Below are 27959 nucleotides of genomic sequence, written 5' to 3'. Positions count from 1 at the left end.
AGGGGTTTGATTTATGTTTTTAAACAACAGTTTTCAATTTTTAAATAACATTATATATATTTTCACAACTTTTTTTAGTCACTTTTATATTTTCACAACAATAATATTTAGTTTTTAAACGCGGATGCGAAACCGGACTATATATGTTTGTATTTTTTAGGTTTCTTGGTTTCTATGTATTTTGGGTTAGCGATTTGAAAATTGAGAATAGAGAATTTCGTGGTGGATTGGTTCGGAGATGAAGAGATTAGGAGACGATGGAAGCTCTTCGCAATCTAATTTGCCGTCTGGTTCTTCGAGTGGAGACTCGTAAGTTTCTTTTTCTTCTCCGTACGCTTTTCTCTTTTGTTGTTTTTACAGCTTTGTTTGATCCTTTAAGTTCTGTACGAAAGTTGTTTTCTTTTTGCTTGGTAATTTTTTGTATAATGGAGTTTGCTGAATTTTTGTGAGGGAAGAGAGATATGGGTTATGTTTGAATTTGAATCATGATCTTGGCTGGTTTTGTTAATGGGTTCCGCTTATTGTAGTTTGATTTAAGTTTTAAGAAACTTATTGTGTGATAAGTTTTTAATTGAAAGCTTGGAATTTTTCCCTTTAGTGGGATTTTGTTTTTGTGGGGGAATTGGATTTTTTTTTTTTTTTTTTTTTTTTTTGAATCCTAGTTTTCCAAGTAAATGAGAGCAGGTAATGCCGCTGAGGAGAAATTTGAACTCTCGGAATCAGTGTGCTGTTAAATTAGAGATCACAGTGATAGTATGAGAATGTTGTGTTTATGGAATAGCTGTGCTATAGATGTTTATAGTTCGGGATGAATTGTGGTTATGCTAATTTTATATATATAATGTGAAGATGTGGGCAATCCCAAGTCCCAGCAAGTGGAGGTGGAGGAGGTAGTGATCTTGGTTGTACCACAGGGAAACCAACAACAGATGAATGCTTAAGCTATATGAAGGACGTGAAGGAAACGTTTCAAGACCAAAGAGAGAAATATGACATGTTCCTTGAGGTCTTAAAAGATTTTAAGGCTCAAAGGTACTGTAATTGCATTATGAAGTTTTTGTCTTGGATCAATGGAACATTGCATTTAAAACATAACGGTTTATGCATCGTTTGTTCTTGTAGAACTGATATTGTTGGTGCCAGTGCCAGAGTGAAGGAATTATTTGAAGGCCATAATAACTTGATTTCTAGGTTTAACATCTTCTTGCCAAAGGGGTGTGAAATAACCCTTGAGGTTGATGAGGCTGCTTTACAAAAGAAGGTTGAATTCAAAGGAGCTATCAAATTTGTGAACAAGATAAAGGTGAAAATACTGTTTTGCTCTGTTGAATTTTAACTGCAAATGTTGGTTCTTTGTGGTTTAATGGTGACCTTTGTTACTACAGAGACGCTTTCAAAATAATGAACATGTTTATAAAGCATTCTTAGACTGTTTGAATACGTACCGGAAGGAGCACAAAGACATAAATAAGGTCTACAATGAGGTAAATATTTGTTATGATTCTGTTTGTTTCACTGCTCTTGTTTTGGAAAGTTTTTTTTCGTTAATGTAATTGTCAGTATTCTTAGAGGTTTTTGTTTTACAATTTCAGGTTTCCATTCTTTTTGATGGTCATCCAGATTTGCTTGATGAGTTCACAACATTTATTCCGGAAGCAGCATCTGTTTCAGCAAAGAATCTTGGTTTGTGAATTGTGAACAAGATAAAGGTGAATATATTGTTTTTGCTTTGTGAATTGTGAACAAGATAGAGGTGAATATACTCTTTTGCTCTGTTGAATTTTAACAGAAAATGTTGGTTTCTTTGGTTTAATGATGAATTTTATTCCTACAGAAACACTTTCAAAAATGAGGTACTAACCGTGGTAAATATATGTTTGTTCACTCTTGTTTTACTGGATAAGTTTTCTTATTCATGTAATTTTCAGTATTTTTGTAGCCTTGATTTTTTGTTTTCCTAGTGTTATTGTTTAATATTTTTAGGTTGCCATTCTTTTCTATGGTTAACCTGATTTGCTTGATGAGCTCACAATAGTTCTACCAAAAGCAGCATCACTTTTAACGCAGAATGCCCCATATCTAAGAAACTAATTTTTAACATACATGTGGGAACAATTAGTCTTCGGATACTCTCCAATTATTAGTATCATTTTATTATCTATCATTAACAACTTGTTACTTCCATAGTTGTGAAAATTGTTTTGACTTAATAGTGTTTATTTTTTTAAATAGGTATGCTTTTTAATTTTGAAAAATTATAGGGACAAAACTTCTTTTTTATTAGAATGATATAGGGACACAACTTTGATGTGGTCCAAAGTGAGTGATGAAAAATAAGGGTCCATGTGTTAGTAATTGTCCACCACTCACAATCAACCACTTTAGTAAGTTGTGGTAAAAGTTATGATAGATGGTATAGTCATTGAAACACTTATTTATTTTTGGGTCAAATTACACTTAAACCTTCTGAACTATCAAAACACATGATTTACCTCATGAATTTATAATTATGTTTTAATGTCACCCTTATGCAAAGTGTAATAAGGACTGTATTTTAGGGTAGTAAAGTGTAACTTATCTTTTGTCTTTAAAGCATTGAGAAGATGGGCAATTAGGTTTTTTCTCGTGGTGTCATATTTTTCCATCCAAGTTAACAATAAACTTAACATCGGGGTGCAAAGTGTAAGAAGGGTCATAGTTTAGGGTACAAAAAGTGTATTTGAAAAGTTTAGGGTGCAAAGTGTAACATGAGGTATAATTTAGGGTAGTAAAGTGTAATTTTTCCTTTTTTTTTTTTTTTTTTCAATCACTTTTTTTAATGGATGGGACTAGATTTGAATTAACCTCTATGCTTTTGGTAACAAACATGTATTTCACATGCTGCCATGCATTGTGATATTGAAAGCTTTTAAATGGAATATATGTCTAAGCCAAACACATTGGAAATGGTACCAAATATTTCATGGGATGCCCACTGAGTCTCTCTTTGGTTAAGAAACTAATTAAGTATATATAAGACCACTTTATTGATTGGATTCATGCCTTTCATTTTAAAAAAAATCATGGAATCTTTAAATTGCCAATATTTTGGTATAGTTACTTAAATCATTTCCCCAATTAAATTTAATCATATAGTTAAATTATTCTATATAGTACAAAAAATGTATTATCCTCTCATAGAGACGTAGCTACTTGTGGACTGAGGAAGGCCACGGCCCCTGGCCCACAAGTAATTCCTCTATATGTATAGTTAAAAAGAAAGAAGAATATATAGAATTTAATGTGTATGCCCAGGAGCTTTTAGAAGTTACAAAGAAAGAGAATTTGGTCTTGAATTCTGCAGAAACTACAGCTTGTACATGGATGGTTCTCCTAGGAGCTGCATTAAACTAAATTTGGCTTTGAAATCTATTAAAGACACAAATCTAGTAGGTAGCTATGTAATTTGAAACTGTGGAGGTCATATATATATTAGTAGCCGCTAATAGTGCTCCTATAGTCCTATTCCTAAAGCAAGTGATTTACTACCGATTCTAGCCCAAATTGTGATCAATGACCTTCAGCTATGTTGTGATTTGGGTCTTCGCTCCCTACTGGTGGAATGTTCTAATTCCCAGTTGTTATCCTTGCATTGTTGTGATTTGGGTCTTGAAATTAAAGTTGTTAAAGATCATTCGGAATGTGGTTTCTTCTTTTGACACAATTTCTTTTCATGCAATTCCTAAACAATGTAAGAAGGTTACTAGTAGGGGTGGCAATTTTTATTAACATCCATGAACTCACCCATTACCTACTTAATTTGGATAAGTCTTAATCTAACCCATTTGAATATTTGGGTTAAATAAGTAAAGACTCGTTAGATTATTTAATTATATGGGTCTTAATGGATAAAACCATTAAAATCTATCTAAAATTTAAATAAATAATAAAAAAATCTAAATTTCTAGAAAATGACTGAAATATCCCCAAAACTTAGAAAACAACCAAAATACTCCATAAAACCTAAAAAATGACCAAAATACCCCGAAATCTTAAAATTACCAAAATAATAAATGTTGTGCAATTCCTAAACAAAATAAGAAGGTTACAATTTATTAAAGTTGTGCTGTGATTCCCCTATATTTTGCCCCCCGTCCCCCAAATAAAAGATCCCACTTACGTCCATGCACTCACAAGAATAATTATATATAGTTCACTGACCAATTAATCACACTCACACAATTAATTTAATTGAAGAACCTAAGAATTTTTTTAGTTGTGTAGAGATGCATTGATAGTGGAGACAATTTTAGCTAATTGTATGCGTCAATTGTATAGTCGTATAGATTATATCTTTCTATCAATTTTATGAGCAAACAAAAGAAAGCTCGTAGTATATTGAAATAAAGATAATTTAATGGTTTTATGAATTTTATTATAAAATAAAATAAATAAAAAATAAAAACTTACAAACTGCTACAATAGCTTATGATATTGTCTTCTTATTAATTAACAACATATTTTATTTAAAAAAATTATATTTTTCTTGGAAGAAATTTTACGTTTTTTGGAGATATATTAGAAACTAACAACAAACCATTCTATTATAAAACAACAAACCAGCAAAGAAGCCATCACATGATGGTGGATTATCAAAACCTACAAAGCCCTATAGTTTGCAAACATCCTCTCTTAGCTAAGGCATTAGCACACTGATTGGTTTCCTGGTAGATATGATCCATAGTTAGATTAGGGATTGTCTCAACTGGTTCCATCATGAGATTGTTGTGAGAGGAATTTTTGAGCATACAAAAAATGATTTCAGCATATAGTTCTACTATGAGGAACGTAATCCCTAAATGTTGGGCTAAGAATGTAGCAAATCCCAAGACCCAATTCGGCAATTCCCTTTCCACCTTCTTCTGCCTTAAGAAATAAGAATACATCCGTATTTAATTTACCTACCCAACCTGACATGGACTTACCCATCCTAGCTAGGAAGCTTTGCTACGGAATATGCAATAATGGCAAATAATTAAAATTCGTGCCTTTTGCAACAGACATTATCATTTCAGGCTGTGTGAACCCTTAGGGTCCGTTTAGTTAGAATGATGGAAAAGTGGGAGAATAAAAAATGATAAGAGGATGGAAAAATTGGAGGATAGAAAATGGTAAGAGGATGGAAAAGTAGGAGGACAAAAAATATTTTAATTTCTTTCATTTTTGTTTGATTGGGAGTGGAAAAGTGGAGGAATGGAAAAAATTAATTTGTATAAATTTATTTATACACCCTTGTTAAAAAATGATAGCCAATTAAAACAAAAAAGTGACAAAAAAAAAAAAGCAATCACCCAATTTATTAAAAAACAAAAATCATGTCCCAAAAAAAAATCATGTCTAGTTAAAAAAAAAAAAACAAAACAACTATCACACCCACAGCCCAAGAAAAAAAAAAAAGCAACGTCCAAGAAAAAAAAAAGGAACTGGATAGGGGCATTTTTGTCTATTAAGCAACCTCATTTTCTCCCTTCAATTTTCTCCCCATTTTGGGAAGAAAACTTTTTAGTAGGCTAGAGAAGAAAACACCCGGGCTCCACCATTTATTTTCCTTCCTCTTTACCCAACCAAACACACTCAAAAAAGTTTTTCTTCCATGTTCTCTCTAAAGTTTTCCATCCAGCCTATTTCACTTCCAAAGAAACACACCCTTAATGCAAAACATTTGTATGAGAAAAAAATTGTCACGCACAATGTAATTACCATTAAATCCAGATTCAACCATAAAATAACTTCAACTAACTAGTGAAGAATTATCAAGTAGGACGCATTACTGATCATCAACAGATGAGAAAAAATTAAGGCCAATCCATGAAAAAGCCTAATAAGTGTAAATGCAACTTTATGCTTGTTAACACGAAGTAAGATAATAAGGTTAACATCTTTAATTTCAATAGAATTAAATCTTTAAACATCCAAAAAATCTTGCATACATATAAGGTAAACCTTCTACTGGCCGGTTAATGGATTCTCAACCAAAAAAAGGATGGACAACAATAATTTAATGAGTCATTATTAAGAACCAATTAATTTCAATTTCATCAGAAAAAAATAATACTTTCTTTTCTAGATCTACTCTACATCATAAATTTAAGACGTGATATTTTTCCTCCTTTTCATAAATATAGATAATGATGCACAACTTATGCAAAAGGGAAAATTATTGTGTACTCCCAGAGTACCATAAATGTGTACTCCCTCCTCTCACATAAATGATGGGTTCCACTAATTAAATTCATGGTGAGACCCACCATTCATGTGAGAGAAAGAAGTACACATTTATGGTACTCCGGAAGTACCTAATAATTTTTCATGCAAAAGAATGAAAGTTTCTTGCAAACAGACACGAATTAATGGGAGGTGGAATTTGGGAGTATGTACAAAAGGCTCATTGTAGGGGTGGCAAAATTAAACACAACTCGCAAACTTGACACGACATGAAATTAGCAGGTTATGGGTTAAGTCTTAATGGGTTCATGTCATATTTAGGTTGACACGACTAACTCATTTAATAAATGGGTTGGGTTAGTGTTTAACATATGGAACCTGTTTAACCCATTTTACCAATATATCTTTCAAACCCTAGATATATAAACTTATTAGTTGTTGTGGTTTATGTTCTTTGACATATAGTAATTGATTATTTGTGATATTGAGATATACTTTAGTTTTGAATGATTATTTGTGATGCAATTACTCATTAGTTCTGAATTTTATATTAAAAATATTTTTTTGTTTTTTTTTCATAAATATTTTTTCTTTTCATTTTGAAAATGTTTAATAAACAGGTCGACATGACTGACCCATTTAATAAATGGGTCATGTTAGGGTTAAGGAATCTTGACCGTTAATAAACAGGTTGAGTTAGTGTTAACCTATATAATCGGATACTCATGAGTTGACACGACACAAACCTGACATGCGAACATGAATTGCCACCCCTAGCTCACTGTTATAAGGTCTACATGGTAGACAAGTGACATGGTCTATCATTCCACTAAAAGACTCATACCTGTTTAAAATTGCTGAGTTAGAAATTTTTTTTAAAAAAGAAACTGATTACTAACTCGACAATTTTAAACAAGTGAGAGTCTTTTAGTGTAATGGTGGACAGATGACATGGTCTATCAGAGGACTGTATAATTTCTCCACTGTTACATATTACTAATTGCCCCTCATTGTTATCAACATGATTTTTTATCAGGACAGAAATTTTTGTTGTAGAAAAATAAACTTGAACTAATTAAACAACAATATTGATTGTAGAAATAGTGAAAAATATTGGACACTGAAATAAATACCTCCCAATTGTCTATAAAAGGCCTACGTGAGACCTCATATTTGTTTCATTGTATTCCTGGTTCTCAACCCAAAAAAAAAAAAAAAAAATTGTTCATTGTATTCCCACTTGTGAAAATGAAATTTCTTTGTTTTCTTGTCACTTTTGGTCTTGGGGGATACCGCCTATCACTATGGCCGCACCACTGCATTATGATTACTTTTATCTAGTGCAGCAATGTCCGGAATCCTTCTACAATACTGGCAAGGTAACTTGTCTACCTAATAAGATCAAGCCCTACTTCACAATCCATGGATTGTGGTCATAGACAAACAACGGAGCAGCCATTATTTGCACCTCAAGTCACCATACTAAAATAAGTCTATTACACCAAATGTTAATATAGCTACATTAGTACAGTGATATTTTTCACAATATTGCATCTACAAATTAAAAATCGTTAAAACAGTAACTTAAAAGTGGTAAATTATCGTATTTACAATAATTAGTTGCAAGAACTTATAATTATCGGTACTATATTAGGAAAATTTGTTGCAATAACTTAAAATAAAGATACCGTTGCAATAACTTGATATCGATTATTTTTGCAATCTATTACAACAAAATTTTCAAAGTGATATTTATTGCAATAAATACATCATTGTAATAAATTGATACAAAACTATTTTACAATAAGAATACCTTCTGTCCGGAGCTGGCAGAAAATGGCTTGTTTACGCCACCAATTAGGAGATGCCACGTCAGATATTTAATGAGGAAGCAATACACTCTATAACATAAGATTATAACCCAAACCCATCTAAAATTATCAAACACGTATTCATAAGCAGACCTAGAGAATACCTTACCAACACCTAACCAAGCCGTCTCCTCTGACCACCGAAGCTCTACACCACCGCTGGAGCCACCGCAGCGTCGTTCTGAGTCAGCACCAACGCACCCAACCTCAAGGTTTGAGCTGATTTCTGTTTATTGTTTGAATAGTTTTTTCCGCAAAATTTAGGTTTCGAAATTTTGATGGGTTTGGGTTATTTTTTGGATATCAATCTGTTCATATTGGTGTGGGTTTTGTTGGTTTATATGGATTTTGCTTTTTCCTTTTTGGTATTTTCATGGGTTTTTATTTCCCCAAAGTTTTCTACAGAAACTTGGATGTGTCCCTAGATTTGTTGTGTGAGTTTGGGTTTGGAGTTACTTTAACAAGAGAGACATTAGTAATGTTACTCTCAATTAATTGAATAGTGGAAAGGTCCCTGAGCCCTGGCTAAGATGGTAAAGGTGAGCAATGGGGTCAGGGAAGATCTTAAAAAGCCACATTGCAAGTGAAATTTGTACTGGTGTCATCTCATCTCTATTCAATTCCAAACCTGCGTTTTACATGGTTTTGAGAAGAATGTTTTAGATGGGTTTGGGTTATAATCCTGTGTTATAGAGTGTACTGCTTCCTCATTAAATTTATGACGTGCCAGCTCTGGACAGAAGGTATTCTCTTTTACAATTTATTGCAATAACAAACATGAAACATATATATCATTGCAATAACTTGATATCAATTATTTTATAATTTATTGCAATAACAAATATAAAATAGTTATTTATTTATGACAAATATATTGTTGCGATAAATTTTTCATTGCAACAACATATATATCATTGCAATGATTTTGATGATTTTTTTTTTCTTGTAGTGAGTACTTCATGTGTCTTCAATGACAAAAAGGTATTCCATGTTTATCTCTCAAAAATCATATATATGTACATTATTGTTTTTATCAATATTTCTTTTATATGTTTTCCTTGTGTTTCTTTTGTAGATACTTCATTTGGACAACATGAAAAAATGCTAGTGCCGGCTGAACCTAGAGGCCATTTAGGCCACCGCCTAAGGCCCCCACTTGTAAAAGGGCCCCCAATAGTACTAATATATTATATAATGTTGCTTTCTCATCTGGAAAAAAAACAAAAAAAAAAAAAAAAAAAACAAAAAACAAAAAACAAAAAAAAAAAACAAAAACAAAAAAAAAACAAAAAAAAAAACAAAAAAACAAAAAAACAAAACAAAAACAAAAAAAAAACAAAAACAAAAAAAAAAAAAACAAAAAAAAAACGAAAAAAGCCCACCCAAATTATTTAAGCCCTTAATTGAAAATTGAGAACAACAAATTATTTCTAACAATTTCTCACAAAGCAAAAAAGGCTGAAATGACTTGAAATCCAATCAAATCACCAAATCTTTAGCTTTCTCAACCAAAAAAAAAAAAAAAAAAAAATCACCACATCCAAGTATCCCCTGGATCAAACTTTTGTACCACATTTCATTAAGAAAACCCATGTTTATTACTTGAAATGTAGAAAGGGAGAGAAAGAGAGACACTGATTTTCTCAATATACAAGTAACAAAATGCAGAAGAAAAGATAACAAAAGGCAGAAAAAATAAAGAAGAAAAAAAACACTCACTCTCTCCATCTTGATTCTAAAAAAAACACTTTTTTTAGTTGGCTTACTCATCAATTGGTGTTGACAATAGACTTGGTGAGTTCACAGATCTTCATTTTAGGTTCGTTTTTTTGTTTTCTCTTCTTTTGTTTCTTTCATCTTCTTCATGGCTTGCTACTGGGTTTTTATTCTCCTTTTTGGCTTAACTTTTGTTGTACTCTTTATTCTCTTTTGTTTGTACTCTTAAATTTGATTTCTTTAGTATTCTCTAGAAGGCTATGGAATGGACCCACTTAAAGTATTGATCCTAGTCCTACACTTTTTTTTTTTTAAGAAATTAGATTTAGTGGTATGGAGGGATGGTGGGCTGGTCTTAGTGGATTAAGTTTAGTATTTTCTAGAAGACCATGGAATGGAACCCACTTAAAGCATGGATCCTAGTCCTACACGGTTTGGGTTTTTTTTTTTTTTTTTTTTTTTTTTTTTTTTTTTTTTTTTTTTTAAAGTCAGATTAAGTGGTATGGATGGATAGTGGGCTGGTCTTAGTGGATCTAATCAAGTTTAGTCCTGCACATTTTGCTAAAAAAAAAAAGGTATACTGTGAGGGATTTCACAATTTGCTCCAATACCAATGGGCTTGGTCTGCGATCGAATGCTATAAAAGATATGTGTCCCCTCATCCTTCACCAATTGGTGGTTGGATGGATTGGTAAGGCACACGGTCCGACAAGTGGTATCAGAGCCAAGGTCATAGGTTCGAGTCGTTGGAGCCGCATTGTGAGGGAGGGATTGTGAGGGATTTCACAATTTGCTCCAATACCAATGGGCTTGGTCTGCGATCGAATGCTATAAAAGATATGTGTCCCCTCATCCTTCACCAATTGGTGGTTGGATGGATTGGTACACACGGTCCGACATATACTTCTACAATCCTACACAAAAAAGGAGTATTGATAACAAAATTATAAATTTAGAATAATTTATTTTGTATTAATATTAATTTTAATTTATTTGTGCAGGTTTAAAGTGTAAAGTGATCATATTAAGTAAAGATGCAATTGTGCTTTCGATAAACCAGGTTCTATTGTTTTATATATTAAATTTAAATTATTCTAGTTAAGTTGTAAATTTTTTATTATAGATTGTGTTTCATTTATTCATAAATATTTTTTAATTAAAAATGTCTACTAGAAAATATCCATTTGAATATGAAAAACTAAAAAAAAAAAAAAAAAAAAAAAGACAAAGAGAAGAACTAATTGAATCTCAAAAAGGAGCTTTGGACAAATTTATTATTAGTAAAAAAAAAAAATCTTGCAAAAAATGAACAAGAAATTCATCAAAAAGAGTTAGAAGATGATGAAAATATACAACAAAATGATAATAACGAAGGTGGTCATGATAATGTTCAAACATATAATGTCACCATTCTTGATAATGAAGCTCAAAATAATTTATAGGAGAGTGAAAATATTAATGATCAACCTAATTATATTCCTACAAATATTTTTGATCCAGGTCAATGGAAAACTATTGATATAAAATTAAGAGATTTGTTAGTAGTAGAAAATGGTCCAATAAGAGTTGATAGTCTAAACTTTCCTATAGATAAGAACTCTAGACATTTTTCTACTATGCATTATATTCAAAAATTACCAAATGGGGAGAAGCATGATAGAAAATGGTTAGTGTATTTGAAGGACCTAGATAAAGTATTTTGTTTTTATTGCAAGTTGTTTAATTCAAAATCTAATACAAATCAACTAACTAATAGAGGAACTAAGGATTGGAAAAATATTAGTTCTATTCTTAAAAATCATGAAACAACGAATGAGCATATTACTAATGTGAATACTTGGATTGATTTAGAACTAAGATTATTGAAGAATAAAACAATTGATAAAAATGTCCAAGAACAAATTAAGAAAGAGAAAGATCATTGGAAACAAGTTTTATTAAGAATAATAGCGGTGGTAAAAAATCTTGGTAAAAATAATTTGGCATTTTGAGGAAAAAATGAAAAGATCTATCAAGAAAATAATGGAAATTTTTTAAGTATAATTGAAATGATTGCAAAATTTGATCCAGTAATGCAAGAACATGTTCGATGTATTCAACATGGTGCAATCCATAATAATTATCTTGTACAAAATATACAAAATGAAGTGATACAATTATTAGCAAATGAAATTAAAAGTAAAATTTTAAAAAAGATTAAAGAAGCAAAATACTTTCCAATTATACTTTATTGTACCCCTGATGTAAGTCATCAAGAACAAACGACTCTCATACTAAGATGTGTGGATATTTCAATAAGTTTGATAAAAATAGATGAACATTTTGTGGAATTTTTAAAGGTAAATAATACTTCTGGAAAAAGTCTTTTCAATGAAATTATAAATGCAATAAAAAATCTTGAACTTGATATTAATGATGTACATGGACAAGGATATGATCATGGGTCTAATATGAAAGGGAAAAAACAAGGGGTACAAAAAAGAATTCTTGATATAAATCATAAAACATTTTACACACCATGTGGTTGTCATAATCTCAACCTTGTCCTATGTGATATGGCTAATTCTTGTCCTAAAGCTATATCTTTCTTTGGAGTAGTACAACGTATATACACACTATTTTCTTCTTCCACAAAGTGATGAAAAATTTTACAAGATAATGTGACAGGTTTAACTCTTAAGCCATTGTCACAAACATGTTGGGAAAGTCGAATTGAAAGTGTGAAAGTAATAAAATTTCAAGATCTAGAAATAAGAGATGCTTTGTTACAATTGGCAAAAACAAGTGAAGATCCCAAAACAAAAAGTGAAGCTAATTGTTTAGCAACATATGAGATTGAAAGTTTTGAGTTTTTGCTAGGTATGACTATTTGGTATGACATATTATTTGCTGTTAACTCTGTTGGTAAAAATTTACAATCGAAAGACATGCATATTGATGTTGCTATAGATCAATTAAAAGGTCTCATGTATTTTTTAAAAATATATATATAAAGAAGATGGGTTTACATCTGCTATGAATTCATCTAAAGAAATTGCAACAAAAATGGAAATAGAACTTTTATTTCGTGAAAAACGTATAATTCGTAGGAAGAAACAGTTTAATGAGAATGTCAATGATGAGACAACACAATCCGCTGCAAAATATTTTAGAATTAATTATTTTTTATATATAGTAGATCAAGTTACTTCTTCAATTGAAAGTAGGTTTGAACAATTTCAAATATATGAAAATATTTTTGGTTTTTTATTTAATTTTGAAAAACTAAAATCACTAGATGATGATAGTTTGAAGAAAAAAAATTGTCTTAATCTTGAATGTTTTCTTACACATAAAACTTATTCCGATATTGATGCCTTAGATTTATATCCAGAACCAAAAGTTTTAAAAGAAGTTTTGCAAATAAATGAAAACTCTCCAATTAATGTACTAAAATTATATAAAGAGGCTAGAATTTTTTCCAAATGTATGTATTGCTTTCAGAATATTACTAATTATACCTGTTACAGTTGCATTCGTAGAAAGAAGTTTTTCAAAATTAAAATTAATAAAATCCTATTTAAGATCAAGTATGTCACAAGAAAGATTAAGTGGATTAGTCATATTATCAATTGAAAAGAAAATGTTAGCGGAACTTGAATACAAAAATTTAATTAGTAATTTTGTCTCTCAAAAAGCAAGAAAAATAAATTTTAATTGAAAAAAATATATGAATTTATAATTAAATATAATAAAAAACCCCGTGAAAGCTCTAGGGCCCCAAATTCGTTGAGTCAGCCCTGAAAAATGCTGGCCGAGTCTAGTGAAACAAGATGGCAAAACTTTTTGGGAGCATGAGTATTTGAAGCATGGATGTTGCACTGCCATCACACAAAGCGATTACTTTAGTCTGCCTCTCCAAAAGGCCATGACAGATGGCAATGTCACGGAAATACATGAGGCAGCAGGTTCATATCCAAATTTTTGTAACTCTAATTAAGTCATATTATCTATGATGTTAATATATATATATATATACACACACTAACTTAGACTATATTTTCCCCTCATTTTTTGGTTCAAAGAGGGTATGGGCTCGTGTTCAATGCAATCAAGCCACAGATGGAACGCTTCAGCTCTTTTAAATCTACCTCTGTACGGATAAGATCATAGTAGACCTGAAGAATTGCAGCTTTAGCTCTTCAAGCTATGAGAACGGGAAGGGCTCCATGATGGTCAACCTTCCAAAACCCGTCTCCGCTAATCCCTCCAGTCCCAGTCCCAATTTGCCTACCAAAACAAATTTTCCTGTTGTAGTTCCTTAATCTCCTACCGGAATATATTTTAAAGTTACAATATTAAATAAAGCATGTTTTATGTATTACATGAATAATTTAAATAGTAAACTGAGTAGTTGAGTGAAGTTGAAGGAAACCAAGACTGTTTTACACTTGCCAATTGATTAGTGGTTTCTACCATTGAATCAATGTAAGTTCATATTGTTGTTGATGAATTTAACTATGAGCACCGTTGTGTGACTTGTGTCTATTTCCTATTCTTGACTTTGGCGATATTTTTTGTGCACTTTTTAATCACTTGCATTTACAACTTTGCAATTGTTAATCATGCAAATGCGATTAGAGGCACTCCTAAATTATATTATGATTATTGATTGAGTAATTTAATTTAATTATCTAAATTGTATTATAATTTTGGGATATCTGGAAGTCTCAAATGAAAAAACAAAACTCGAATTTTAGAATCAAGACAAAAAATTTAAATGGGAAAACGACTGGTTTAAGCCAAAAAAATTGTTATTTGGAAAAAGTTAATGATTAGTCAACGGAAAGTCAACAATAGTCAAAATACGATCTGGAGAGACAGAGAGAGAGATAGGTGTTACTATAAGGGGAGTTCTTTGTTGAAAAAAAAAAAAAGTGTACCGAATTAAATGGAGCATTACGCTCTATTTGTTTCAGCATTAACATTTTCTAGAAAATAGGTCATTTTTTAAAAGGTATTTTCTGAAAAACTATCTCATTAATTTTTCAATGTTTGGTAATAACCTTGAAAATAAGCTTGAGATTGTTTTTTGTTGTTTGGTATTTGGTATGCACAAATTTTTTATAACATTTCTTGTATAATATAAAACATATATATCATGTGTATTGTGCAAACCCAATTAATGTAATCAATATAAATAAAAAGCTGATTCTCAACAAAATCATATATATATATAAACACACGCACAAAAAAGAGAGAGATGTTACTTGGGTGGTCATAGAGCAAAGCCAACTTCACCATCTGCAGCCTATTCTGTTCAATGGCTCAAAAATACCTCATCATCTCGTCCTGTTACCAGAGGTGGTTATTGGCGTTCATCTAAAGCTGAAAAATTCCCTTCAGATTTAATCCCTACAACCTACTTCACTTATAAAATTTCATGCCAAACCTCTGGTTGCTCTTTAAGGAGTGGTGTGACAGTCTTATAAAGGAATCTTCTAATTCTAGAAGACTGGAACCAAAATATTTCGAAGTGCAATTGTTTATTTTGCACCCAAAATTTTCCCACCTAGTGATGATAAAGGTTACCCATTCAAAGCCAGCTATGATTACTATGGAAGCGAGGACGTTATAGCCATTGTTGAACAAGCTTTGCTCTATGACCAACCTAGTGTGAAATTAATTTTTGTTTCCTATGCACAAAAGAATAGAATTATTTATAGGATTGATGAAGTGCATGAGAGAGAGATTGTTTTCCGAAATTTTTTTCTGGAAAACAACCTATAGAAAATAAGCCTTATTTTTGTTAAGGTTTTCCATTGACTAAAGATAGTTTTCCATTGACCAATTATTTTTATGCTACCAAACACCAGAAAATGTGGAAAACTATCTTTACAGAAGGTTTTCCATCGAAACAGAGTATTTCTTGTGAGGTTTACCTAAGGCTAAAATAAAATAAAATAATATAATGTACATAGATATATGTAAAATTTACAAGGTTTATGCTTTTTTTTTTGGGTAAACTGGATAAATATATTAAAACTAAGTGGTAGCCACCATAGAATTACAAATACGATCTTGGGTCACGCCCAGCTTGTCCGAAAACAAAAGACTAGCAATTACAGAAGGAGGAGAAGCAAAAACAACAAAATCATCCTCCATATTAGATCCAAACTTGGCAAGAGCGTCTGCGCAACGGTTAGCTTCTCTAAAGCAATGTTTCAACCGGACCTGGGGGATGTTCCTCATGAGGTTCCTGCAATCATCAATGAGAGAGGAAAAATCACCATTAGTACGATTGGCTTGGGATAGCAGAGATACTGCTACCAAAGCATCACACTCCACTTCCACTGCCTCAAGCGCAAGCATGCAGCACAGTTGTAACCCATCTCGAATAGCCCAAAGCTCAGCAACTAAGCTTGAAGCAATGCCAATTGCCAACAAAACCCGAGATCCAGTTACCATGGCAGTCCCGAATGAGACCACCACCCCCTGCCAATCCCGGATTCCCCTGAGCCGAGCTATCCGTATTCAATTTTGACCAGTTCACTAATGGTTTAACCCAACTAGCGGCAACAGAGACACCTTTCCTAGGTTTTGCGTGATCAAGTACACAGTACCAATATTCATATACCTGTGACTCCACAATATTGCACAAATCCGGAGATATGTGGGTGGGTTGAAACAATCTCTTATTCCTACGGATCCAAAGGTAACAAATGCCAAAGAGGAAATATTGTGCCTAAGGATAGTTCTTACCCTTTGCAAGCACTATGCAACAAGCATTTACTTTAATCCACTCCGTAACTTCCATACCCAAGGAGTGTTGCATATTATCTAGCCAGTTTGATTTTGCCCAAAAATCCTATGCTACCTTACATTCCCGAAGCATGTGGCTAATTGTTTCAGGTTGATCACAGCAGATATCACAAGCTGGTGGTATTTGGATACCCCTATGTGCAAGTACAGTTTTAACAGGAATACTATTATGGTAACATTTCCACAAAAACATGTGAATTTTTGGCAAGATCTAACGCTTCCATATCCAAGCACCCCAAAAGCACTCTTCATTAGTGTTAGCTCCACAAGCAATAAGATAGGCACTTTTGGAGTCAAAATCCCCTGTAGTGCTAGAGATCTAAGACAAGTGATCCTCACTAGATGAAGCGATTCGAATCGGTGTAGCCTTAATGGATCGGCTAATGAAAGGAGTAAAAAAGAAGGACAGCTTATGCAACTCCCACATACCATTAGCATAGATGTCACATACCCGGATGTCATCCTCACCCCTTTGAAGTGGGCCTTCCATTCATTCTCTAAGCATACCCATATTAAGCCATTTATCATGCCAGAAAGACAGCTTACTATTGTTGCCGATGGACCATTTTGACCCCAGTTCACACACCGCTGCACCATGGAGCACTGCCTTCGAGGGTCTAGACTTCAACGCCGTGCTTGATATGGCCCTCCTTTTATATTTTTGTTTAAGGATTGTGGACCAGAGCTTACCACTTTCTTCCTTCATTCTCCAGCAAAGTTTTACTGCAAGTGTGGTATTTCTTTCCTTGGCTGCATGCAAACCCAGCCCCCCTCTGTTTTTTGGCTTTATAACTTTAGTCCAGCCAACCATATGGAGCTTTTTCTTTTCTTCCGTGGAACCCCATAAGAACTTTCTACTAATCTTGTCCAGATTGTTATGAATTCTACTGGGTAGAATGCATCCTTGCATCATGTAGGACGGGATGGCTGATAGCACTGCCTTAGTCAAGGTAAGTCTACATGCCATGGAGAGCATAGAAGCTTTCCAGCCTTGAAGCTTATTCTGAACTCGATCTAGAATGAAATCAAAGTCCCGAGAAGAGGAGTTTTTATGTTGAATAGGAAACTCGAGATACTTCCCCAGATTAGGAGTTGACTTAAAACCAAGGATGCTGCATAAGGAATCGCGGGTCTTCTCACCAATGTTTGGCGAGAAGAAAACCATTGACTTAGTCATATTCACTTTTTGACCTGAGAGCTCACAAAAGGTATCTAAAGTGTCTCGAATGCTATGACAGTTCTTTGCATCCGCTTTAGCAAAAAGAACCAGGTCATCCGCGAAAAAAAGATGTGAAAAGGAAGGCCCACTTTAGGATGATCTGAGCGGGTCCCAAAGTTTAGAGGAGCACTGATCTTCAATTAAAAACCCCAGTATCTCCATACACAGGATGAACAAATAGGGAGAGAGCGGGTCTCCTTGCCTGATCCCTCTTGAGGGAAAGAAAGAGTCCAACTTACCTCCATTAAAGGGGACTGAAATAGATGAACCCGATATACAACTCATGATAAGCTTAATAAGGCCTTGGGGAAGGTTGTAGAGCGTGAGAACATCTCGAATAAAATGCCACTCAAGTCTGTCATACGCATTTTCAAGATCAATTTTTATTGCCATGTAGCCTTGGTTACCCTTTTTGGAGCTCATCGTGTGTATCATCTCTTGCACAATAATTATATTATCAATCCCTTTTAGTCCCGGAACAAAAGCTGCCTGTAAAGGAGAAACCAACTTGTCCAAATGTGGTCTAAGTCTCTAAACTATAATTTTTGTCACGATCTTGTAAAGCGTGTTACACAGGCTGATTGTTTTGTATAAACCAAGGCTGTCTGCCCCTGTGCACTTCGGTATGAGGGTGATAAGTGTCTGATTGAGATGACGAGGCATGACCCCAGTGTTGAAAATAGAACATACTTCCCTCACAACCACATCTCCCACAACATTCTAGTTCCTCTGATAGAAACCCACATGCATTCCATCAGGGCCAGGGGCCTTGAAGGGCTTCATACTTCAGAGCCCATCTTTAACCTCCTGCTTTGTGACCTGACCGATTAACAACTCACCTTCTTCTCTAGACAAACTGTTTAACCAGCTCTTAAAATTCCAGATTGAGTTGGGGGCACTAACTTTGCTTGTTGTGAACAAGGAGATATAATCCTCTTGAAGCAATAATCTCCTCATTATGGGTCAGGTTCCCCATACTATCCATGAAGCAAGAGATCCTATTCCTTTTCCTTCTGACTAGAGCTGAAGTATGGAAAAACATTGTATTTTTATCTCCCTAAATCAGCCAGTTGTATCTAGATTTAACGGACCAAAACTCCTCCTCTTGCTAGTTTATTTCCCAATACTCTTCTCTCAACTGGCTCTCCAAAGCTAAAAGATGGGCATTTGGATCATTTGCTAGAGCTTTCTGAATACTAGCAAGCCGAGCCTCCACCCTTTTCTTCCTATGGAAAATATTCCCAAACACCTCCTTATTCCAAACTATAATTGCCTCAGTGAACTTGGAAAGGTTTGTGCTGTGGCTAAGGTCACTATCCCAGTTTTCTGTAAGCACATTTGTAAAAAAAGGGTGGGACATCCAGATTGGTTGAAACCTAAAAGGTCTGGTCAGCCTAAGAGATGGTGGCTTGTTAAGACAAAGCAAGATGGGACAGTGATCAGAATGCACCCTGGTGAGGTGAGTCACTAAAGCCTCCGGATACAAATTAAACCAGTCCTAGTTTGCAAAAGCCCGTCTAACCGTTCCTGAATGAAATGACCAATCTCCTGTTTGTTTATCCAGGTATATTTCGAACCCTGGAACCTAAGATCAATCAGACTGTGCTCATCCAAGCAGTCCTTAAAAATTTGTGCTTTTCTCATGTTAATAGGATTTCCCCCACATTTATTAGCACTAGATAAAATTTCATTAAAGTCACCTGGCACAGTCCAAGCTAAATTGTGCAGACCTAAGACTTTGCCTAAATTATCCCACAGTAACCTGCGTTCAGCAAATCTAGGACTAGCACATATACAAGAAAGTATCCAAGAGAGGTTCGAGGAAAGTACCTTCACGATGACATGAATTTCCTGTTTAGTCTTCGCCAATTGGGTGACTTCCATAACATCAGACTTCCAGAGTAACTAGAGCCCTCCCGCATACCCAATAGTGTTAGTGTGAATGGCTCCATCAAATGGGAGCCTATCTGTAATATCTTTTGCCCGCATTCCACCAATACGGGTCTCAATTATAAAGACAATGGAAGGATTATACTTGCTCACTAGGCTATCTAAGGTGGGTCAGAAGCAGGGATTTAGAGCCCCTCTACAATTCCAACATATGATATTCATAGATACTGGGAGGAGTATGGGCAGGTCCCTACTAATCTGAAACCAATTTCTTGCTAGATTTAGCAAGTTCCAACTCAGCTCCCTCAACCTGAACTTGGGAACCTCCTTGTTCGCCCAGATGCATATCGCATGCTCCATCATCCCCAACGGCTGCTCCCTCAAGTTGATCAGAAGACTTATTTGTGGATATCTCCCACATACCTGAATCATATTGATGACTTCTAAAGACCCCACTAAACTTGTTGCCGTTAGTCCTTCCGCCAAAATTTTCCTTGTTTGAACCTCCTCCAATAGGCTTGATTCCAGCAAAAGATGATCCAACGAAGCTAGCGAAAGTGCCCTCCAATTCAAAATCCTCCCTTCTGTTGCTGACGAAATGTCCATTGGAAATCTCCACCAGGGGTTGTCCCACTCTAGCCATGCCGGGTCTGTCAGCGGCAGGAAACCCCATATCTGGCTCTTTGGAGTTAATGGAAAAATGTGGCTCCATGCTTGAAGTTGCTCCTGATCGAACCACCCCCAGATCATGGTGGGAGATGCTCGAATCCGTTGGATGAACGATGTGGACAAAGTCATTATTTTTCCTTGAAGGCTTATTGCCCACAGTCTTTTGGGGCTACTCTCCATGACTTGCCTTTGCAAAACTAAGTTTCGGTTTCGTTTTGTTTTTCACCTTCGGAGAGGGTGTGGGTGAGTCAGACCTGGATGAGTTTGAATTAGGGGTAAAGTGGGCATTTGTGGGGTCATGTCTTCTCAAACCCGAGGGACAGTGGGTAGCCTTGGGCAGTTCACTATTGGGAGCAACATGAGCCATTGTCATATGGTTGATGGACCAGTTTGCACTTGTCAGGTTTGTGTAGTCAAATCCCCCTAATTTGCGATTTCCATCTGGTGAATTTGAAGGTGGGCACGTTGGTGGGGTAACTTCAGGAGACAGCCTTCTAAGCTGGCCCAAATCCTTGGCATTTAATGTGGAGATATGATCCGGGTTTGACATAAAGGATTTGGTGCGGGAAACCCGTGATTTTGAATCAAATTTCCTACGCCCCACGAGCATCTAAGGGCCATAATCGTCCCTTTCATCTCTCGCTTCAACTCCTTCAGGATTGGTGCTTTTTGCCACCTCATCATCCTTTCTCCCTACCTCACTCACACTGGCCTTGTCTTTCTCAACCGCCGGCTTATGGACCGTGTAAGGACAACTATTTTTCCAGTGCCCTAGTTTGCCACAAGAAAAACAGAGCGATCCAATGCCCTCGTAGAGAATATCTTGCTTAAATCTTCCTATGAGAATGCTTCTCGGAAGAGGTGCATCAAGGTCGACCTGGACACAAAGCCGAGCGTATCGACCTCTTGTGCCAGCAACAATGTTAGCATCAATCCGAAGTACAAGTCCAATAGCCTGCCCGATCTCTTTTAAAACTTCCGGCTCATACAGTTTGATGGGAAGCCCCGGAAGGCGAGCCCAAATAGCGACCTTGGAACAGGCAGCTACAGTGGGTTTGAAAAAAGGCTCCCATGCACGTATGGTGAGAAAATGTTCCCCAACAAACCATGGTCCCCCCTTCAAGACTTTCTCATAATCCTCAACCAAACCAAACTTAATAAGATAGAACTCATTTTCCAGGTTAATGCAATCTAATCTACCTGCAGGCTTCCAGAGATGCGTGATCCTAGAGTGAAGGAAGTGAAACCCGGCCAATAGATCTCCCAAAAACTTTCACAGTGAGGGAATGCGTCCACTTGGCCCTAATGTTTATCTTTGTCCGTTTGGACAGCTTGATGGCCACAAATCCTTCAGGGGGGTCATCGACCTCTTCATCGAAAAATGGCTCCTCTTCTTCTTCCGCCTGAAACTTGAAAGCCTGTGCATATGCACCGGGAAAGTCTCCAACAAGTGAGGCCTTGTATGATAACGTTGCATGAGCACCTGCCCCCTCCTCTCGGCCAACCTACTGAGAGCCACGGGCTTGATCCTCCTTCACCTTTTATGTACTGCGTTGCAACTCCGCATCTTCTTCCCCAGACCTCTCGCGTGATGCAAACTCACACTCCATCTTAAATTAAGGATACAATGTTTATGCTTGCATTCATTCAAATGGTATATGTTAATGTATCGACAACTAGCATATCCCTTAGCCTTGCGATACAGCATTTATTGCCAACGGTACTTAGTTTAAAATTTCTGCTTTAAAAAAAAAAAAAAAAAAAACCAAATTTGATGTTGACACGTGAGATCAAGTTTGGGGAAAAATTCTAAAATCCCTACAACTCTTTTTTTCATCAGATTTCATCTCCTTCTTTTCTGACTTAAGTAGGAATGTAGGATGGTTTTGCAGTGAGATTGGCAAAGCTGAAAGCTGAAAGCTAACAAAGTCTTCGAGACTCCTTGTGACACTTCAGTTTTGTATCCAACAACAGGGGAACATCCATGCTTTCACTGCCATAACACCAAATGCAGTGCAGCCGAAGCCGATGGAGCAGTCCGGGAGTCTTTGGCAGTTGTTTTGCCAGTTTGGGTCGCAGCGCCAGCAGTCTTCGATGGGGTTGCCGGAGAGGCATGCCGGTTGGTTGTCCTTTGCTTGGAGAGATAGCATTTGTCTTTGTGACAGAGAGAGAGAGAGAGAGCAATTGACACTACTACCAAAAAAAAAAAAAAAAAGAGCTAAGAAAAGGGAAAGGTGAGACAGAGAGGGAAAGGAATTAATACTCTGTTTTGTTTGTGAAAAATGTAGAAATGAGAGGAAAATGAGGGTTGTCCAGATGGGGTTTTTGTTGTTTTGGACTAAAATGTTTGAAATTTTGTGAAAACTCAACTTTGTAATGAGAACCTATTATTTTATAGTTTGGGATTAGTAATATTGGGGAAAAACCAGGTGGGGATGATTCATGTTTGAGACAAAAATCTTTGAAAATGAGGCAAACCCAGAATGTAATCGATGAAACAAGCAAAGGAGCAAAACCCATGTGGGGATTTAGTATTTGTGCCCGGTTATACTGTTTCATGTAGTTATAATAGGACTTACACAAAGGGATGTTTTCTTGGTGGGCAGTTTGTGGTGATCTCGAAAGCATTTTATCATTTGATATGAGCAATGAGGTATTCCTAACAACACTACTACCAGATGATAACAGTATGACAATATCTGATGATAATTGGACATGTTTTTTTGGGTTTAATGAATTGGTTTCTGTGGTTAATTTTATCAAAGGCAGAAAAAAGTTGGAGACTTGTTTTCATATCTGGTCATTGCTTGAATTTGCTGTTAGAGAGTCTTGGACTAAGCTATTTAGTATTGGACCTCTTATGGGAATCGACAAACCGCTAGGATTTTGGAAGAATGACAGCATGTTCTTGAGAAATGATGAGGGCCAGTTGGTCTTGTATGACCCGTCTACCCAAGAGATGACTAATCTTCAAATTGATGAGTACCGGAATCTCTGCAGATGATTACTTACATGGAGAGTTTAATTTCTGTCAAAAGAGAAAATAATCTTGGAGAAGAGGAAAATTCATAGAAACGGTTCAAGTCTCCTCTATATTTGTTGCAAGTGTGTCGACGACATACATGGATTTATTTTTCCATATTTTCTAATAAAATTTTAATAAGTGATGTATTTTATTTATTTAGTTATTATTTTAGGAAGTAATGTGGTCCTTGTATGTATTGGTGCAACAAATAACCATGAGCAAGGGTGGAGATAATTTTATGTTTAAGGAAGCATGCATGAAAAGGAGGGTTCTCGTGATAATCTTTTCTTAGACACTTTGACTTATGAATCGTAAATTAGAATTATAGGGGGTATAATTTATGGAATTTCTCTGATTGAAGGCATACTCATTTGTTCATGTATCATTCCAAGGACCACCGATAATGGTCAGGATAGCTCATAAGTCATAATGTTAAATTTATTTTTTTGCTTAAAGAAATAGCTAACTATGAGAGATTTAAAGTTACAAATGATATTGCAATAAAAAACTTTAGATTTGTCATTTAATTTATTTTGGATTGTGAAACTATGACTAAAATTGAAACTTAGCTCAATTGTGTAAATTGGAGGATGAATCGAGAAACATAAAGTGAAACACAAATAATGAGAGAAGAGATTTGTATTTGTTTTAAAAGTACAAGATTAAAACATGAACTTTTAAAAGGTGAAAAATTAAATCCCATCAAAATTGGGACAACACGTTTTAATAATTTGATAGTCCTCTTGGCTTAGGGGAAAGGCATTTTTTAAGATATGAATGAGTGTCATCATCCAAACAGGTTTATAAAGCATTTAAATCCAAGTGGGTCCCATATAAGTAGGGTTTTTTTTTTTTTTTTTTGAGAGAGAGAGAGTGTGTTTCAACATATGACGTCTACTCTTGATGATAGCTCTTTATCATCAAATCAAGACACCAATTGATTTTTGGTGTACACAAAGATTGACAAAAGTTGATTTTCAAATTGTTTTGTTCATTTATAAATTGTTTTGTTTTGGTGTTGGAGTGTGAGTGTATTCTATTATCTCATTTCCCTTCCCTTATACGTGTGTTTCTCAAATAAATAAATAAAATTAGACTCTCAAAAAAAATTATATATATAAAATAAAAACACATTTTTTTTATATATATTTTTTATTTTTTTACAAAATAGGACCGCTAAAAAATAAAAATAAAAACTCATCACATGCTACGATGAGGCTAGTAGATAATAACACACGTCTCTAGTATGTATATATATAAAAATATATATATATATATATATATATATTTTTTAGGTTTCTTGGTTTCTAATGTGTTTTTGGTTAGCGATTTGAAAACTGAGAATTAAGAATTTCGTGGTGGATTGGTTCGGAGATGAAGAGATTAGGAGACGATGGTAGCTCATCGCAATCTAAGTTGCCGTCTGGTTCTTCGAATGGAGACTCGTAAGTTTCTTTCTCTTCTCTGTAGGCTTTTCTCTTTTGTTGTTTTTACAGTTTTTTTATTTTTTTTTGCCTCTTGATTCTTTGAGTTCTATTTGATTTGCTAGGGAATGTTTAGTGTGAGGAAAGTCGTTTTCTTTTTGCTTGGTGATTTTTTGTATAATAGAGTTCGCTGAATCTTTGTGAGGGAAGAGAGATTTGGGTTATGTTTGAATTTGAATCATGATCTTGGCTGGTTTTGTTAATAGATTCTGCTTATTGTAATTGGATTTAATTTTTAAGCAACTTTTTGTGTGATAATTTTTTAATTGAAAGCTTGGAATTTTCCCTTTTGTGGGATATTGTTTTTGTTTTGGGGGGGGGGCAACAATGGGGGAATTGGATTATTTTTTTCTTTTCCCCTTTTGAATCCTAGTTTTCCAAGAAAATGAGAGCAGGCAATGCCACTGACGAGAAATTTGAACTCTGGGAATCAGTTTGCTGTTAAAATTGATTGGGTATCTGCAAGTTATAAAATTTTGTACTCTCATAGAGATCACATTGATAGTATGAATATGTTGTGTTTATGGAATAGCTGTGCTATAGATGTTTATAGTTCGGGATGAATTGTGGTTGTGCTAATTTTATATACATAATGCGAAGATATGGGCAATCCCAAGTTCCAGCAAGTGGAGGTGGAGGAGGTAGTGATCTTGGTTGTACTGCAGGGAAACTAACAATATACGAATGCTTAAGCTATATCAAGGATGTGAAGGAAACGTTTCAAGACCAAAGAGATAAATATGACATGTTCCTTGAGGTCTTAAAAGATTTTAAGGCACAAAGGTACAGTAATCGCATTTACGAAGTTTTTGTCTTGGATTAATGGGACATTGCATTTAAAACCTAACGGATTATGCCATCTTTTGGTCATGTAGAACTGATACTATTGGTGCCAGTGCCAGAGTGAAGGAATTATTTGAAGGCCATAATCACTTGATTTTTGGGTTTAACATCTTCTTGCCAAAGGGGTGTGAAATAACCCTTGAGGATGATGAGGCTGCTTTACAAAAGAAGGCTGAATTTGAAGGAGCTATCAACTTTGTGATCAAGATAAAGGTGAAAATACTGTTTTGCTCTGTTGAATTTTAACTGCAAATGTTGGTTCTTTGTGGTTTAATGGTTACCTTTGTTCCTACAGAGACGCTTTCAAAATGATGAACATGTTTATAAAGCATTCTTAGACTGTTTGAATACATACCGGAAGGAGCACAAAGACATAAATAAGGTCTACAATGAGGTAAATATATGCTATGGTTTCTGTTTGTTTCACTGCTCTTGTTTTGGGAAGTTTGTTTCGTTAATGTAACTGTCAGTATTCTTAGAGGTTTTTGTTTTACAATTTCAGATTTCCATTCTTTTTGATGGTCATCCAGATTTGCTTGATGAGTTCACAACATTTATTCCAGAAGCAGCATCTGTTTCCGCAAAGAATCTTGGTTTGTGAATTGTGAACAAGATAAAGGTGAATATAATGTTTTGCTTTGTGAATTGTGAACAAGATAGAGGTGAATATACTGTTTTGCTCTGTTGAATTTTAACAGAAAATGTTGGTTTCTTTGGTTTAATGATGAATTTTATTCCTACAGAAACACTTTCAAAATGAGGTACTGACTGGTAAATATATGTTTGTTCACTTCTCTTGTTTTACTGGATAAGTTTTCTTATTCATGTAATTTTCAGTATTTTTGTAGCCTTGATTTTTTGTTTTCCTAGTGTTGTTTTTTAATATTTTTAGGTTGCCATTCTTTTCTATGGTTACCCTGATTTGCTTGATGAGTTCACAACAGTTCTACCAAAAGCGGCATTGCTTTTAGCGCAGAATGCTCCATATCTAAGAAACTAATTTTTAACATACATGTGGAAACAATTAGGGCTTGTTTAGTTAAAAAAAATGGTCACTCATCACTCATCACTCAGTTTTCATCATCCATCACTCATCACTCAAACTCTATTTTTTCACTCACTCAAAATAAAACTTGTTTGGTTTCATTTCTTGTTCTATGTAACTCAAAATTTTGCAATAATGGTGGGAACCATTTACTGTACTGGGTCAAACGGATAGTTGCTACCCGCGTAAGTTCTCTCTCCTCTTTTTTTTCTTTTTTCCTCTCTTCACTTCTTTGCCTTTACTCTCCCCTAAGACCTAAAAATTTCGCCCCTCTTCTCCGCCCCTCTCCTCTCTTTCACTCACTGAATCCACCACTTCTCTCTCCCACATTCCTCAAATCAGAAGGAACAAAGAAACGAGAAAGAAGCTTGATTTTTCCTTAAGTTCTCCTCACCACAGCAATCAAACCCATAGGCTACAAATAGCAAACAAACCCGCAACAACCCACAAGAACTGAAGATCTGTTTTCAATCTTTCTCTCTCCCTAGACCGGCGACCTCGCGCTCTCTCGTTTAAGGGTTTGGTAAATTTCTTACTTCTGGGTTTTGTTTGTGTTGGGGGAAATTTTTTGTAGACTTATGCATCTGTGTTTGTGTTTAATTTGTGGGTTTATGTTTATGGGTCTGTGTTTGATCAGTACCGATGTGTTTTTGGGTAGATTTATGATGAACATGGTTGTGGGTTTGTGTTTAATTTGTGGGTTTATGTTTATGGGTCTGCGCTTTTGTGTTTGATTGGTACCGATGTGTTTCTGGGTAGATTTATGATGAACATGGTTATGGGTTTGTGATCTGTGTTTGATCAGTACCCATGTGTTTATGGGTTTGTGTTTTTGGGTTTGAGATGTCGGTACCCATGTAAATTTTGTATACTGTATGTGCAATTGGCTTTAGATTTGAGTTAAGTGTGTGTTATGTTTAGGTTCCCGAAAAAAGAAAGAAGCACTAGTTCAGAGAAAGAGATGTGAAGAAAGAAAGAAGAAGAAAGAAGAAGAAGAGAGAGAGAGAGAGAGAGAGAGAAAAAAAAAAAAAAAAAAAAAAAAAGAAGTTGGTGGAGTGGGTCTGACTTGATAGAAACAACTCAAGAGAATAGGTCCCACCAGATTGGTTTTTTTTTTTTTATAACTTTGCCCCTGTAACTCATATTCCATATTTTGAAAACACAACAAACCTGTTTTCAGTTTTCATCACAC

General features: G+C 34.8%; 3 protein-coding genes across 4 annotated transcripts in view; all 3 read left to right on the top strand.

Moving 5' to 3' along the window:
• The first annotated feature begins 138 nt into the window (after window positions 1-138).
• Window positions 139-26526, top strand: LOC126715029 (paired amphipathic helix protein Sin3-like 2). Of its 2 annotated transcripts, XM_050415459.1 has the most exons (6): window positions 139-309; window positions 850-1032; window positions 1123-1303; window positions 1386-1484; window positions 1593-1709; window positions 26342-26526. In XM_050415459.1, the coding sequence occupies exons 1-5, from the start codon at window positions 239-241 to the stop codon at window positions 1689-1691; spliced, it is 633 nt and encodes a 210-aa protein (XP_050271416.1). In that variant the 5' UTR covers window positions 139-238; the 3' UTR covers window positions 1692-1709; window positions 26342-26526. The 2 variants fall into 2 exon arrangements, with proteins under 2 accessions (XP_050271416.1, XP_050271415.1); XM_050415458.1 differs by lacking the exon at window positions 26342-26526 and having other exon boundaries at window positions 1593-1837.
• Window positions 24689-26482, top strand: LOC126715028 (paired amphipathic helix protein Sin3-like 2). The gene is made up of 5 exons (XM_050415457.1): window positions 24689-24840; window positions 25480-25662; window positions 25755-25935; window positions 26018-26116; window positions 26225-26482. Exons 1-5 carry the CDS (start codon window positions 24770-24772, stop codon window positions 26321-26323), a joined length of 633 nt encoding a protein of 210 aa, XP_050271414.1. The 5' UTR covers window positions 24689-24769; the 3' UTR covers window positions 26324-26482.
• The window catches only part of LOC126715027 (paired amphipathic helix protein Sin3-like 2), a 28291-nt gene continuing 26658 nt past the window's right edge, over window positions 26327-27959 (top strand). Inside the window, exon 1 of the mRNA XM_050415454.1 lies at window positions 26327-26341. The gene's annotated coding sequence lies outside the window, so the exon portion shown is untranslated. The remainder of the gene's footprint in view (window positions 26342-27959) is intronic.

Source organism: Quercus robur, chromosome 2 (genome assembly GCF_932294415.1).
Source record: "Quercus robur chromosome 2, dhQueRobu3.1, whole genome shotgun sequence".
In the NCBI taxonomy this organism is placed as follows: domain Eukaryota; kingdom Viridiplantae; phylum Streptophyta; class Magnoliopsida; order Fagales; family Fagaceae; genus Quercus; species Quercus robur.
This window is presented reverse-complemented; position numbering and strand designations above follow the sequence as displayed.

What these genes read in the sequence shown, in the direction of transcription:
- LOC126715029 (XM_050415459.1), top strand. Translation starts at nt 239, where the DNA reads ATGAAGAGATTAGGAGACGATGGAAGCTCTTCGCAATCTAATTTGCCG. An exon ending in AAAGATTTTAAGGCTCAAAG is followed by an intron (nt 1,033 to 1,122) that starts GTACTGTAATTG and finishes TTGTTCTTGTAG; the next exon opens with AACTGATATTGTTGGTGCCA. An exon ending in AATTTGTGAACAAGATAAAG is followed by an intron (nt 1,304 to 1,385) that starts GTGAAAATACTG and finishes TTGTTACTACAG; the next exon opens with AGACGCTTTCAAAATAATGA.
- LOC126715028 (XM_050415457.1), top strand. Translation starts at nt 24,770, where the DNA reads ATGAAGAGATTAGGAGACGATGGTAGCTCATCGCAATCTAAGTTGCCG. An exon ending in GGTTCTTCGAATGGAGACTC is followed by an intron (nt 24,841 to 25,479) that starts GTAAGTTTCTTT and finishes CATAATGCGAAG; the next exon opens with ATATGGGCAATCCCAAGTTC. An exon ending in AAAGATTTTAAGGCACAAAG is followed by an intron (nt 25,663 to 25,754) that starts GTACAGTAATCG and finishes TTGGTCATGTAG; the next exon opens with AACTGATACTATTGGTGCCA.